The sequence below is a fragment of the Colletotrichum tamarilloi genome (assembly GCF_030869305.1).
Source record: "Colletotrichum tamarilloi strain Tom-12 chromosome Unknown Scaffold_8.1, whole genome shotgun sequence".
Classification (NCBI taxonomy): domain Eukaryota; kingdom Fungi; phylum Ascomycota; class Sordariomycetes; order Glomerellales; family Glomerellaceae; genus Colletotrichum; species Colletotrichum tamarilloi.
The window spans coordinates 845,648-861,262 of NW_026849391.1; the positions used below are offsets into that span (position 1 = coordinate 845,648).

A 15,615-nucleotide genomic window follows, 5' to 3' on the forward strand; every position below is an offset into this window, starting at 1 on the left:
TAATACATGACAAGTCATACTTTGTTTATGCCACTTCGAAATACTTCTCAGAGAACTCGAGCGTTGAAGCGACTCAAGGAAGCTCTGTGATACGGATCACCTCCTCTTGGGGCCCTGCCTTCATGCACGCAGAACACAAACTCAAGAAGCTGTAGTGTGGCTATGTGGCAAGGCGTTTTTCAAGCTAAAGCAAGGGTCTCACTGGTTGTCTTCCACCCCATGCAGGTTGATGTGTCGCACTTGCACCCACGTCAGCATGTCTTCCAACGGTGGTTCGCCAGAAAGCCACAGCAGGCAAACGCTCACAGGTTGAGCAGCCGCAGCAGGGCTGACTGGCTTGATTGGTTCTTGATCCTTCCTTCGCACAGTCAAATCATTATGTTCCAGATTTCCTCCCAAGGCCCTCGAAGCATCTGAAGTTCTTCCTCTACCACCCAGATTCAACACACCGGCAACGCATACGGCTTATTCTCACCTTCGTCACCCATGGCGGATCCCTTGTCGACAGCAGGCAGTGTTGTTGGGATCATTTCCCTCGGGATTCAGGTCGTGCAGTCAATCTACCAGTACTACAGTGCCGCGAAAGACCAGCACTCCGACATTGCTCGCACCCTGCGGAAACTCGAAGATCTACAATCCTTGCTCGAAAGATTGAACACCCATCTCAGCGATCGAAAATTTCGATCCAGTGAGGCGGCTTTGCTTCAAAACATTGAGTCCACGATCCAACACTGCGAGGAGTCCATCGACGAGTTGGAACAAGAAGCGAGGAAGTTTGAGAAGAAACCGACCGACGGTGCTCGAGCTGCAATTAAAGGTGTCGTTCGTCGCTTGGCATACCCGTTTAGGGAGAGCACTCTCCTGAAGCTGCACGAAGACATTGACTATCTCATCAGTCAACTGTCTCTAGCCTTATCGCTACTGCAGCAGCAGACCATCGATCTCGTACAAGATGAAATCGAGAATACCAATGCCATACTCAACTTAATCCGAACCTCACAAGTCTCCTCCGAGATCCGAACTTGGCTCAATGCTCCTGACGCGACCTTCAACTTTACTGAAGCATGTTCGAAGAAACACCCAGGAACTGGTGCTTGGTTCGTCAACGGGCCTGAATTCACTCGCTGGTTGGAGGGGTCAAACTCGTTTCTTTGGCTGAAGGGCTTTGCCGGCTGCGGAAAGACTGTTCTGAGTTCGACGGTCATACAGCACACCCTCCGTCACCGTAGATCAAACCCCTCCATCGGGCTCTGTTTCTTCTTCTTTTCATTTAATGATGAATCCAAACAGGATGCATCAGCTATGCTCCGAGCGCTCATTTTGCAGCTATCTGACCAACTTGACTATGTTCCATGCGCACTGCAAAGAATACACGATTTGAGGAAGAAACACAACATTCCACCGTCCACGGCAGATCTACTTCAATGTTTCCGTCAGGTCTTACGGCTTTTCCAAAACGTCTACGTTGTTTTGGATGCACTAGACGAGAGCCCTCGGGAAACTAGTCGATTCGGTCTCTTGGAAACATTGAAAGAGATTCGGGATTGGTCAGAGCTGGGAGTACATCTTTTGGTGACCAGCCGAGATGAAGTAGATATTCGCGAAGGAATAGATATCGAAGATCAAGCGACCATCTTGATGAAGCACCAAGGGATAGATGATGATATTGCGAGCTATGTCTCGCAATTTCTCCGACAGCGTCTTAAGCGTTTGAACGAGCACCATTCCCTGATTGAAAAGGTCTTGACCGAGAAGGCACATGGCGTGTGAGTAGACGCATCTCAATCTGAGACTATTAATACTGACGACTGTAAGTTTTCGTTGGGTTGAATGTCAGTTCAAAGCACTCGCGACGTGTCCAAGGAGCAAGCAGGCTCTCGATCGACGACTTCAATCATTACCTCCAACGTTGGATGAGACCTACAAAAGAATGCTGGAGAATGTTCCCGACAAAGACTACGCCAAGCAGATGCTCACGATTCTCTGTTGCGCATCAAAACCATTGACTGTGCAGGAGCTAATCAACGCTTTGGCAATCGAAATCGGTGCCACGTCCTTCTTGAACCCAGATCGGCAATTGCCAGATGCAGACTCTCTTCTCGAAATCTGCCCGGGTTTCACAGAAGTAGCCATAGAACCTTACACGAGACTGGCTGTCATTCGAATTGCCCACTTCTCTGTACAGGAATATCTCGAGTCTGATCGAATTCTCCTACCGCAAGGATATGCTTCTTTCAGTATACACGAGCGCTGTGGAAATCTGCTGATGGCGTCAATGTGTCTCACTTTGCTGCTAGAATCTGAATTACAGATGTTCGGACGTGTAGAGACTGTGGAAAAGTATCCTTTTGCGGAATATGCTGCCAAGGAGTGGGTGAACCACTGGAGGAAGGGCATTGGGATTTGCGCCGCATTATACGATAACCACAGCCACTGCAACCTTGAAGTATCCCACGATAGTCTCGCTCTACGGCTTCAAGATCAGATGCTACTACTTTTCAGAGACAAGAAAGGGGCAATGAAGAATTGGTATAAACTATGGGACCTCGATTCTCACGGGGCTGGAGAAGGCGATGAGATGCCACCTCCACTTTACTATGCATCCCTTGTCGGTGCTCTATTTCTGGTAGAGAACCTCCTCGAAGACTTGGAAAGACAACGTCACCTTCAAGATTCAACATGTACATGTAGTCATCCTTGGGAGGAGAGAAGCGGTCGCTGTGGTGAACCCATACAAGCAGCGATAGCTTTGGGTCATCGAAATGTGGTGGAATTCTTCCTTGATAAAGGAGCAGACCCCAACATAATGGTGGAGCAAACACGTACTACATATGGCACACCTCTAATGACAGCTTCAGCTCATGGCCAGACAGAAGTCATCAAGTTACTGCTCGAGCGCGGCGCGGAGGTCAACGCAGTTTGGTGCATGCCACCCCTTGATCGCGGACGACGGCATTCTGACTTTACTAATGAATTTCCAACTGCATTAGTAGCGGCATCATACAGGAATAAAAATGAAGCTATCAGATTACTGCTGAAACATGGGGCGGTTGATGATCCCTCCGGCTGTTCCATCTTGAACAGGTCTGCTTTGATGGCAGCGGGAGGCGAAGCTACTAGCATCCTTCTGAAAGCTTTTGACGGCACCAAGGTCACTACAAGTCCTGAGATGTTCGAGCTTTATATGGAAACAGCGGTAGAATTTGGGAATATAGACGCTGCCCAGAAGTACTTGGACGAATGGATCTTGTGCGGAAGACCTGGCTTTTCTCCCGGGAAATCACTTAAAGCAGCGTCAGCCGGTGGACATCACAGCATCGTTCAGCAACTCCTCTGTTCGGGAGCTGAGATGGCCGGCTCTGCTCGAGTCCGCCAGATATTATTGCTCAGAGACACGATAGGACCGGCGCTCCAAGAGGCATCCGGACATGGACACCTTGAAGTCGTCGAACTTCTCCTAGAATTTGGAACCGATAAAGGAATTCCCTTATGTGGCATAGACTTGAGGTATGCACTGCAGAGAGCAGCAGCCGAAGGACACGAAGAGATAGTGCAGCTTCTTCTTAACAACGGCGCCACTCCCAACTCTTCGGACGAGACTCACATGCCAGCACTCTATGCAGCATCACTGTTGGGTAGTGAGGAGATTGTTCAGCTTCTTCTGGACGCAGGGGCGGATATCCACGCTCGGTTTCAGGGGGGAATGTTCGAATCTGTATTAGCTGCAGCGTGCAACAGCGGCAAAATCGGAGTGGTGGAGATGTTGATGGCTCGAAGCGCGTCCTGCCTGACAGGAAGCGTCGTGGCTACAACAATACGGGCTGACACGGAGGGCTCTGCGGATGATCATTGGGATCTTTGGGACCAAATACTTTCTCACTTCATCAGGACTGGAGTTCGGAAGTCGCTCTCGCTTATAAGGAAAGGAAATTCCAAGAAACTGGAAACCTGGCTTCGAACAGAAATTTCGGACTTCGAACTAAAGGCCCTGGATCCTCTCTCCGCAGCGTCATTCGGAGGCCATGTGGATATTGTTCGGAAATTCCTCAAATGTTTGAATGAGAAAAGTGTCGAGAACCGAGTTACAAGACTACGAACAGCACTTTCAGCGGCGGCAGCAGGCAGCCACCTTGAAGTTGTCAAGTTAATTCTCGACTTTGCTCGTACAATACCCTTGCGAGAACTCGATCTGGAGAAAGCAAGGTATTTGGCATCACTGATGAAGAAACCTTATCCTGTGGACGGTCCTCACATGATGGAAGACCATGGCATTGTACAGGTCTTGCAAGAAAAAATCGAGAGCTCACTCCAAGATGACATTCTTGAATTGACTCAGCTCTTCGAACAAGACGGCGATTGCTGAACACATCGAAACCTTCGGAAGTTGTTGTATGGGAACCATTGAGTGGTTGTGTTATGGTGAATGACTGGTGAGGTGAAGAGGATCGGGTAGAGAATCTACGTATGCCCTATCTATTTCGTGTCTCTGCTCCGACCGTGTTGTACAGAATTTTCAAAGTCATCAGGCGGACGTAATACCAGTGACGTTTGTACTGTAGCCCGAGGAAGAACGTTTAGGAATTGCCCAGCAAAAAGGTCGACGGGTCTAGAGGAGAAACTTGAATAATTAAGCTGGAACCAGCTGCTTCCGAGTACCATCACCACAGTCCGCATACCCCTCCTTCATTTCTTGAAAACGGTCTCCTCCAACCTTCGCCCATCATCAAGAACCACAGTCTCAGACCCAACCATGACAAACAAAACCCTCGTAAACCCATCCGAAGCATTAACCCACTCGTGATTCACCCCTCCCTGCACAATAACCTCCCCCGCCCTAACAACCTTCTCTTCCCCGCCATCCAGCCTAAGCACAATCTCCCCAGCCAGCACACACGCATAGTCAACACTGAGAGTCCGGTGCATAGGCGCCTTATACCGTGGTGGGAAATCGGTGAGGCAGAAGTACGTGCCCGCCGCTGGTGCGCGCGGTAGGGATGCTGACAGGGTTTGCGGAGGGGTGTTTGGTAAGTTGGAGGCGGGCAGGCTGGGAGTTGTGTGGAAGGATGTAAAGCTGCTTGCTTTGGGCCCGAAGGGATGGAATGGTGGGAGGACGGCGTCGGATGTGAAGATTGAGGTGCCTTCTTTGGTGTGGCCTGTTGTTATGAGGCGGACTGGGGGGAGAGGGGTTGCTTGTGGTGAGGTGTTAGGGGTTGTTTGGTCGGACATCTTGTTGTGAATCTGGCGATGACTGATGATAATGCTTGAGGGTCTTCTTGAGTGAGGGTCGGATGTTGCGTGGGAGAAGTGTGTGGTGATGATGTACGGATGTCGTTGATTGTTGTTCGGGACCCAGTCTTGGCGGGACCAGAACTTCTTATATCCTCAACTCAATCAATCATCAAACTTATTAAATATCCATACAATCAGTTATCTTCCATCTTCTTCCTCGCATTCATAAACATGCCCCGCTCATGAGATGCGACGCCATCGCGTTAGCGGCGGATAACGGCCCAGGAAACATAAGCGCTAGCGAATAAGGCAGGAAATCAAGCTTCGATCAACGCCTGCAGAGACACCGACCAAGCCAATTACAGCAGTCAAGCTAACTACTTGTGGCATCTTGCTTTGAAGCCTTGTGCAATTGATGGTAGCATTGACAGGAAGCGCGCGGCTTCTCGGGACGCGAGGTTCAGCGCGAGACCCTTGAGCTTGGTGTTTGGTGGTGATCGTGGGGGAATTGCTTGGGTAAGCGGGCGTATGCTTACATATGGATGTCGGCGTCTCATAAGATGGAATTGGTTATCACGTGAAAAATCGCGACTCGGCTTCGAGTGGTGTCTTATCGCCGTTGCGGTGCATGCATGAACACACGCCTTGCGGGGATTCGGAGCGTTTCAATGCGAATTGGTGATATCAGGCACAAGTCACGATGTCGGAAAACGAGGGTACCGTCCCGGAAGAAGTCCCAATTTGGAGAACAGCTCTGCAGACGTCCATATGCTTCTTGTAGAAGGGACTACAGCTCTCGCAGGGTCACCCATCTGATTAGCAGACCGCAGACATATCTTAGCCGCGGACGTCCACTGGTAGCGCGGCAGGCTTTGCCGCCCTAAGAAATCGCGCATGAGGACTCTTCGATCTGGGTGTATCTGCTCTGTACTATGCCGTGGTGTTCTAGACATCTTGAACACGAGCAGTCGAGGACATGCAGTATCTCTAAACATCGTCGCAAAGGCTATTCATGAAGTTCTTTGACGACATGCGCAAGTGTTCTAAGCTGTGCTACCACCGCACTGCATACCTCCTCTCGGATATAAGCGCGTGTCTGGAACGACGATTTCACACGAGAGCAAGCAGAACAAATGCTGTCAATCGAAGCCTAGAAGCCCATGAGGACTCATTGTTCAACAGACCAACTTTCTTGTGCAACTCCGAGAACCTCACGGGCAGTCTCGGCAGAGATGGACATCGGCCTGCCAATGTTTTCTATCGCCAAGCAGCCGGTCCCCAGTGTTCAAAGGAACCTTAACCGGCAATCAAGTCAATGCCCGTAGCTTCGCGTGGTACAGACCCTGTTCACGAGACACGCCTGTTCGCGAAGAACATAGCATGGCATTGGAGATGGGAAAGCAAGATGCCAGGATCGTCAACGGACCAGAGTCTGGACGATCATCAATTGTGAATAGAAGCCTTGTTCATTCTCCGTGCATCACGATCATCTCCGAAGAAGCTGTTCCGACAGCTAGAGATGATCACCTACCTCATATCTTAACCACAGTCACCATCATGCGCGCTCTCGTGAATGATTCACTACCTCGAGACCGCCCTCTCCAGCAACACTATAAAACAAAACATCTCCACCGCGAAATCAACAAACATCCTTCTTCTACATCATCAACACATCAAACACACTCAGACATCAATCAATCAACCAAACCAAACACTCAAAACACTCAAGCAACCTACCAACTTACCACTTTCTCAAACATCAACCAGCAATCTTCTGCAAAGAACCATACATCAAACCACAACGATTACCCAAACAACCGACACCATCAACCAAACCGACGCCATGGCTCCCACTTGGCCCGTCACTCGCCCCAAGCCTCCTCACCCCCCTCCCGACCCGGCTCCCAAGCCCCTTCCTCCCAGCAAGTAAGCCAAGGACGATACAAGGAAGCATGACTTGGTCGTGGAATGGTGGCAGGATGACCAAAATCACACCTGTAGGATGAAGATGTTCTCTTCTCCATTCGCAGTCACACCTGAACGGTGAAGATACTCTTTAGTAGCTAGCTACCCAGTACCTTAGTCAATAAAACTCAGTCAAAACAAGAAATTTGCCCCTGATCTATCAGTATCTGGAAATATGTCTATAATGCCCTGTGAATTCGCAAATGCAACGATGACTGCCTTGACATAAGTCTTCATTCTTAAATACGACGAGGGAAGGCGGCGCATCGAAGTCGTTGAATCAACCTTACGAGGATACCTAAAATGGAAGGTAGTACCGGCCCCGGAGAAAGCGGGTCCGATACGCACCGAGCCGGATTGTCGGCACAGCTGCCGGATCGGATGATTGCGAACTCAAAATTCGGGATCGGACGACGGCGGACCGAAGACACTGTCATCTTACCCAAAATCTCTGCATCTCTGCGAGATAATTACCGATATGTTCATACGACAATCTATACGAGAGCCAACCTAGTGCGAGAAGCACGCCTGGATCACAAGCAAGGATGATCCATAGCAGCATCGCGGACGTGAACCGAGGATACCTTGGACTATAGACATAGAGTTGGTGCCACGAACTGACACTTTCCATAGTTATGTGACGGCGGCCTCGGCGTGCCGACGGTTCGAGCCTAAAGCTTAGCGGGTCTCTCGGGAACACGTTTGAAAGTTTTGTCTTAGACTCGCCAACGGGCGACTCTGCAACCTTGAGTGCCGATGGACAGGGCTTTGCCGGACGAGAAACCAAATCTTCCGGATGTTTCTTTGTGAAGGAATCGTTGAAACCGAGAGCGACGCTAGCCTGAAGGAAACAACTCCAGGTTGCTTTTCCCCCTCGGCGTCATGCCACCAAAACGGTGGTGCGGCTCAGCTTCCAGAGGGTGCCTCACCGTCGTGGTTCCCACCTCACCTGAAGCATTGGTGCGCGCAGTAGTGGTTTTTTGGGTAGCAGAGCCTGTCAATCATAGCAGGGCCAATAAGCGCTGGGATGATGGCGTTTGGGTTGCATCCCGGAAGTGTAGCCCTACGAGCTTCCAGACTGGCAGCGCTGGAGCCCGAATGACATATGCCCGCGCTAGGCCCAGGAGAGATTCGAGTCCAGCTTTGAAGGTAACACCTCGCGAATAAAATGCCGGGGCTGTTTTGCCAGTCGCCGGCAAAGCTCGTATTGTGGTCCGCGGATTAGGCAACTCCATAACAACGAGGACCAATGTTCAGCCCACAGAGAGGCAACAAAGCCAAGATTGCGCACAGCGTACGAGATCGTGGGGAAAAACTGGATCTGGTACACCCTCAGGATTCAGCGATGGAGCTGGCGGCGTTCACTCAGCTTGGGAAGGCTTGCGGGACAGCTCAAAATGCGCCGTGTCTCTTTTGGCGGGCCAATCCACGGATTTTTAGGTACCTTGGCTTGAGCCGGTGGGCGTACAAAGAGCACAGGAACTTATGGAAGTGTGTGGACGTGGAGTCGAACCGCATATAGCCGTATCAACAACGATACGAAGTGGGTTGGGCTTGAGAAGGCGGCACACCTATGGGAAAGGAGAAAATGTTCGGCGATATTTGTGGCAGTAAGATTTGCAAGGACGGGCAGAAGGGATAAATCTTGCAACCATCATAGAACACCGGACGAACGCCTCTTCGTAAACAGATATGGACAGTTGGAAGCGAGGGGGGTCAGAGTAGTCTTCAAAACGCGCCGTCAACGAGACCAAACATGCCATACCCACATGTTGGATCTGAAAGGGCAATGATGTGACGTGAACGATGGCTCGGACTTCACCTCGGAAGTCCTAAGGGGTACCGGCAATTGGTGGACCTGATGAAAGTAAAGATTGCAGAACGGGTAGGTCGGCTGGCAGGCTGAGGTGAGAGCGAGAAAAAAGTCGTTCGGCGCCAAAAGGCAAAAGGGCAGCTACAAACGGCAGCTTTGCCAGAAAGGAGATGGGCGATCGGCACGGCCGTGATGTGGGCGGGTTGAAAAAACGGCGCGGAATTGTGGCTGTCAGCATATCAGTCAAGCCGTGGGCTGTATGTACTATGTAGGCCGTCATGCTCCGTTGGAGCATATCTGTGGTCTGTGAGATTCGGCCGAGCTTCGCAGGTAAAAACTGGGGGTGAATTCGATCTATTGAAGTGTGCGTTATGCGCTGTCAGCGGAAGAGAGTGCGAGGAGTGCGAGGCCTAGATAGACGGTAGAATGTCTCGTGTTGCTAACGGTCGTGACCCTGAGACATGCATATGCCTTGCCAACGTCGATGAGAGAAGCGAAAGAAGAGCGGTGGGTTGATTGAGGGGAATCGAGGCGACATGAGGACTACTGCAAGCAGCAGCAGTCATTAGCCAGGGGATGGAGAGGCGATGGCATGATGTTGACGGGCCTCGTCGGATTTGGTGCGTCGTGTGATTGATGCTGTATAATCGCTGGTGTTGTAAAGTTGGAGGAGGTGTCGCCCGGCAGGCAGAAGCCACGCCCATGGCGCTGTCAAGGCACGCCACACGCCTTCGGGCGCCCCAGGAGGGAATCTGCAAGAAGCTTGCGGGAGAGGAAAATTCCGGGTAGGTCGAATGGCGGCAGCGAAAGAGAGGGCGATGAGAGCCTTGAAGTTTCCTGCTTTCTTGCTCGAGCCAGCGCCCGACTCTCTAGCGGTGAGACCCACCTGGCTGACAATGTGAGCAGAGCGTATGAGCGCAAGGTAAGGTGCCTTCCAGGAGAACAATAATAAGCGTGAGATGTTGAGTGTGAGTTGTCTGTGGCGCACGGCAGGCGCTAAGCAATTCCTGTATTTTCAACCCGGGGATGGAGGAGGAGTTGGTGGAGAAGGAGCAGCGGAAAGTTGTGGAAGCCACACTTTACCTCTAAAAATTGTCCGTGGAAGGCGCATGCACAGTACGGATACCCCAATGTGGAAACTGCCGTCACCTGACAAGTGCGGGCAGTAACACAGTAAGATACAACAAGTGGGACTGTACATGCAGGCGCTGCAGGACCGCAGGGCAGGCAGGTAAGCTCCTCCCTGGCTCCTTCATGTAAGATTTCCCCGACCGCAGCATCGTATGCCTATCCCGATGCCGCTTCCCCCGTCTCTCTTACACCGTGCCACCCTCAACAACCCAATCCCGACCTCGTAGCACGGCTATCTGTCGACCTGGCTTACCTCTTTCCATCACATCTCTCTGTTCTCATTCGCCAACTGACGATACCACATCCTGCAGCTCATCATCCATCTTCCATGTCCTTGGAATTCTCCCAGACCGTCTCCAAGGTAATCCCGGCCGAGATAATGCTGACTCTGACTCCTTATCCTCCCAGAGTTCCATCAGACCATCGCCTGGCCCGGCTCTCGTTCATCTAGAGTGTCCACTTGAGACTTTGCTGCACGCCATCTCAAGTCCCCAACAACCTCGTGGGTCCCTTGAGCTTCTTCCCCTCCTCATCTTTCTGCGCCGGCTGACCCTAAAAATAGCCCCCAACTACCATGCGGCCGGGGCAATACTCTAAGCAAGCCGGTGACTCTTGCTATGGAGAAAGTATACTACGAGTGTACGGCACATTTCGATACGAGCCGCCCGATGATGTTGTTGAGCCCATGACCAAGATAGGCCCGACCAGCTCCGGTTATCCTGCACATGCTCTGTGTACTACCTTATTCCATGAATGATTCGCCCACCAACCGCGCAGCTTAGTCAACCGACGGTGCCGCGCTCTCTTGTTACCTCATTAGTCCCTAACCTTCGTCTTGGCGAATCAGATGCTCCGTCTCCGTACTGGCTCGGTCTGATCGACCCTGGAGACAGCTCGCCGGTGAACGCAACCCAAGAAACGCTTTTTTTGCTTTTTGCACCGTTCTGCATTCGTATCCGCGAAACTTCCACGTACCCCGACCGACCCGACTGTCTCTGGCGGATGCCCGGCCAGACGAGCCTCACCGCCGACTCCAAGACTGGTCTACAGTAGCATCCTAGCAAGAAGCCAGGTCCTTGTCGTGTGCGTCGATCTGCCTCCTCGCTTAGATACGCTGGCAACTGAGCCATGCCCTAGAATCTCGACAACTCAATGGGTCCCTGGAGCGCCGGAATACCTCCCGTGCCAAGCAGTGGAGTGCCCGAACCGTACGAGCCTTCCAGCTGAGCTCAGACGGTCCATCGTGACTGTTGTCGTTCCATCTGGATATACTACGATCTGGTCCAACTTTCAGGCCTCTCGCGGTTGTGCTCCAGTCAGGTCGCACGTTTCCTGGGTGCGGTCAGACCTCTGCCTGCTAGCCCGGATACATACCATCCATATCACATCAGAACCTTCAATGTGTCATTGCAAGCTGGCAGTTGATAGTGGAAATTGTGCTGACATGTTGCATGTCAAAATACCAAATCAAGCGCCCTACGATGCACTGCAAACCTATCGGCACACGTCTGGACCATCCGCGAGTACCGAACCATGACATATAGCTGTCCTCCAAGTGGCCCGTCAGCCTCATCCTTCACCTATTCTCAGCCTGTGTCACACGAGCCCGTCGTAGCCGTCGGTGCAGCTCATAGGTAGACATAGGGCAAGAAATTAGCACTTCCAAGGCAGATCTTGGGTCCAATTTGGGGATCTGACATGATCCGCACCACCCAACCAGCTTTGTCGCATTCCGTCTGCCTGGCTACTGCCACCCATGACAAGCCGGAGCTCAGCCTCATCCCAGACTTGTCCCTGCTTGGCTTTTTCCATCCTTTCTTAGTACGCATCTTCTCTGCCCCGTATCGGTATCGCTAGCTCGACCCGAACGACCTGAAGCATGTTCCATCTACCTCCACATGGCACAACAAACATACCTTCTTTCTCCACAACGCACGATCGTATCCACCATGAAGGGGACTTGGCTTATTGTTCCCTCCATGTCAGAATGAGGCATGGTAACTGCCCAAGGGGCAGGGGTAGGATGCACCTCACTTCTACTCACACCTCACCTTCTTACTCGCATCAAGATATGCCTGGAAAGCTGCCGGTCTGTGTAGACGCCACCCCGAGGCCTTGGACATGCAAGTGCACCGAGACTATTGATGTCGACCTCCCGAAAGAGGCTAAGGCCTTGAAGGGCTGCTCCAGGCAAGACTTCACATTGATACACAAGTTGTATATAATTCCAACTCTCCCTTCGGATATCTCGACGAAAGCACACAACACCAAGTCAGTCGCTCATCTCCTACCAGTCTTGTGCTTTCACGTTCATCATGCTTTCCACCTTCATCAGCTCCAGCCTTGGGGCTTTCCTCCTTGCTTCCCTCGCCAATGCCAACCCCATTCGTTCGGTTGAGCAAAGGCAGACAGGCTGCGGTACCAACGGTATCGGTAACCGAGAATGCTGGAACGGAGACTTCAACATTGATTCCGATTTCGAGATCTTGACACCGCCCCAGGGAAAGTTGAGAACCGTGAGTATCTTCTCTGCTTGATATTGAACCTGTTCTGACGACTTGAGTAGTTTGACTTCACCCTAAGCAACTTGACCGATGTCGCGCCAGATGGCGTTCACAAGCCGGCCATGTTGATCAACAACCAGTTCCCGGGTCCCACGATCGAGGCGGACTGGGGTGACACCATTCAGATCAACGTCCACAACCAACTCCAGACCAACGGTACCTCCTTCCACTGGCATGGCATGCATCTGCGCGGCCACAATGACCAAGATGGCGCCAACGGTGTTACGGAATGCCCTATCCCCCCTGGACAAAGCAAGACATACTCCTTCCAGTTGACTCAGTACGGTACATCATGGTATGTTAGCTTCTTTGTTGTTGCAGACTTGGACCCACCGACTAATGCGTCTGCTTCAGGTATCACAGCCACTTTTCCGCCCAGTACGGCAACGGCGTTGCAGGCGCCATCCAGATCAACGGTCCGGCGTCCGCTGACTACGATATTGACCTCGGTCCATTTGTTATCAGCGACTGGTACTACGGAACTGCAGATAACCTCTTGCGCCAAGCCGAGCTTGTGCCAGCCCGTCCCCCGCCTAGTGACAACATTCTCTTCAACGGCAAAAACATCAACCCACTTGGCGCTGGCGGTCAATACCAGAAGACGAGGCTGACCCCGGGCAAGAAGCACCGTCTCAGGCTCATTAACACCTCTGTTGACAACACTTTCACCGTCTCCCTGGTAGGCCACAGCTTCACCGTCATTGCTACCGATCTCGTTCCCGTGAAGCCAGTCAGCAAGGACAGCCTCTTCATGACTGTCGGCCAGCGCTACGATGTAATCATTGAAGCAAACAAGGAAATTGAGAACTACTGGTTCAACGCGACTGTTGGTGGCGGCGGTCTTTGCGGCGAGACGAAGAACCCTCACCCCGCTTCAATCTTCTTCTACGATGGATCTCCGGATAGACTGCCCGTTGACCAAGGTACACCTCCCGCCAACCTGGGATGCGCTGATACCACCGGGTTTACTCCTGTGCTCTCCCGAACAGCCCCCTCAGACAAGTTTGATGCGAGCAAGACACTGGACATTGCTTTGGACACGCCGACTATCAACGGCGCAGCGGTCTATCGCTGGAAGGTCAATGGGAACGACATTGACGTTCAGTGGGACAAGCCTACTTTGGAGTACGTTGCTGAGGGCAACAACTCCTGGCCGGAACGTGCCAACATCATTGAGATCCCCGAGGCCAACGATTGGACTTGGTGGGTGATTGAGAACACTGGCGCTCTGCCGCATCCCATCCATCTCCACGGTCACGACTTCTTGCTCCTCGGTACTGGCAGCGGCACATTCAGCGGCTCAGAGGGCCTCAACTTTGAGAACCCCACCCGCAGAGACGTTGCACAACTCCCCGGCTCTGGATGGATGGTGATCGCATTCAAGACAGACAACCCGGGCGCCTGGCTGATGCATTGCCACATTGCCTGGCATGTGAGCATGGGTCTCAGCGTTCAGTTCCTCGAGCGAAAGAGCGAAATCGCTTCAACGCTCGACCTGGCATCGATCAAACCGACCTGCGATGCTTGGAGGAAGTATGAGCCAACCGCCGTGTGGCCCAAGCATGATTCTGGATTGTAAGAAGAACGCCGCCTTGGGCTGGCTGAGAACACAAACAGCATATGTGGCGTCCACTTACTGAGAGGACCAACTGCGGTGTGGTGGGCAGTCAACCAACACGAGAGCACCAAGCCAGCTTGGTGCCTCAGCCTTCAACGTCATCCTGCTTTTATTGGCCTTTTTTCGGCTATGACTCGATTTCCGGGCAGTCACCCAACCCTCCATGATTGCCAGGGTTTGGTGCGGCGCGGAATCCGGGCCTCTCCGGTCCTGTCATGGGTCACCGGCGCGCATGACAGGTACACCACCTCTTCGCAGCGGACTTCCGGGCCTCACAAGCATTTAGCGCGCACGCGCACTAATTAATGATCGACTTACGCAGCAAGGATATGGGAGGAGAACATTTACTTTTAGCAGGCGCAGGCATTTCATTGGTGTTTTCCTTATGCATGGATTGGAGTTGTCCGGTTGCTGATACCTATTTTGTCCGCTCCGCTTCATCGATTGGTCTATTTTCATTTACATGGGTTAAAAACATGCATAGAATTGGGTGAGCAGGGTTACAACATGATTTGCTCGGACTTTTCTACAGAAACATGCCTAATTCATTTATTCTTGGGCAATGATATCCTGCCACCACCTGCCGCTATTCTGCCACTAAGTGTAGCTACGGCTGCCACACGACCGCCGGTCTCGGGTATATATATAAACTAAGCTCTATATAGTTAGCATTCGAACGGATTAAGCTAATTAGAGGCCGTTAATTAACTTATAATTAATTAAATTATTTTAATAAAAAGTATAATAATTAATAAATTAGCTTAATTAACTATTAATTATTTTATATAGCTTATAGCTTATAATTCGGTAACTTTTTCTATTTTAACTTCGTACTCTACTTTAACCTCGTACTTATTAATAAGTCTATCTATCTCGCTTTTTATTATAAAATTAATATTATAAAAATAATCCTCGTTAATTAGATTTTATAATACGTCTAACTATATAAAATTACTAATTAATTAAAATCGTAACTTTATAAGTATTAGTAACTAAAGAGCCCTTATAAAATTAATTATATTACTATTAACTATATTAATTACCTCGTTAATAATAGCCCGCTAATACCCCCGCTATATTTCTATACTAAACTTATATATATTAAAATTATATATAATCTCGAGGCCTTATTAAATAAAAGTAGCCTTACTTAGTACTAGAGGTATTATTAATAATAATAATATTAGTATAGGTATTATTTTTATATATTTAGTAGCTTCCTTATACTTAAATATAGAGGGCTCTTATTTAAAAGAGGTACTTAAATTAATTACTAACTTTTTTAATTTAAATAT

General features: G+C 50.7%; 3 protein-coding genes across 3 annotated transcripts; 2 read left to right on the plus strand and 1 right to left on the minus strand.

The window, feature by feature from the left end:
* Window positions 1-486: 486 nt before the first annotated feature.
* On the plus strand, window positions 487-4,363 carry CTAM01_03621 (vegetative incompatibility protein HET-E-1; the record flags this gene model as incomplete). Its single annotated transcript, XM_060519655.1, has 5 exons — window positions 487-1,766; window positions 1,864-2,179; window positions 2,312-2,660; window positions 2,853-2,922; window positions 3,085-4,363. The coding sequence occupies 5 exons, from the start codon at window positions 487-489 to the stop codon at window positions 4,361-4,363; spliced, it is 3,294 nt and encodes a 1,097-aa protein (XP_060385861.1).
* A 320-nt stretch (window positions 4,364-4,683) lies between these two features.
* Window positions 4,684-5,226, minus strand: CTAM01_03622 (uncharacterized protein; the record flags this gene model as incomplete). The annotated part of the gene is made up of 1 exon (XM_060519656.1): window positions 4,684-5,226. One exon carries the CDS (start codon window positions 5,224-5,226, stop codon window positions 4,684-4,686), a length of 543 nt encoding a protein of 180 aa, XP_060385862.1.
* Window positions 5,227-12,453: 7,227 nt separating this feature from the next.
* On the plus strand, window positions 12,454-14,281 carry CTAM01_03623 (multicopper oxidase; the record flags this gene model as incomplete). The annotated part of the gene is made up of 3 exons (XM_060519657.1): window positions 12,454-12,654; window positions 12,705-12,997; window positions 13,057-14,281. 3 exons carry the CDS (start codon window positions 12,454-12,456, stop codon window positions 14,279-14,281), a joined length of 1,719 nt encoding a protein of 572 aa, XP_060385863.1.
* Window positions 14,282-15,615: the final 1,334 nt, after the last annotated feature.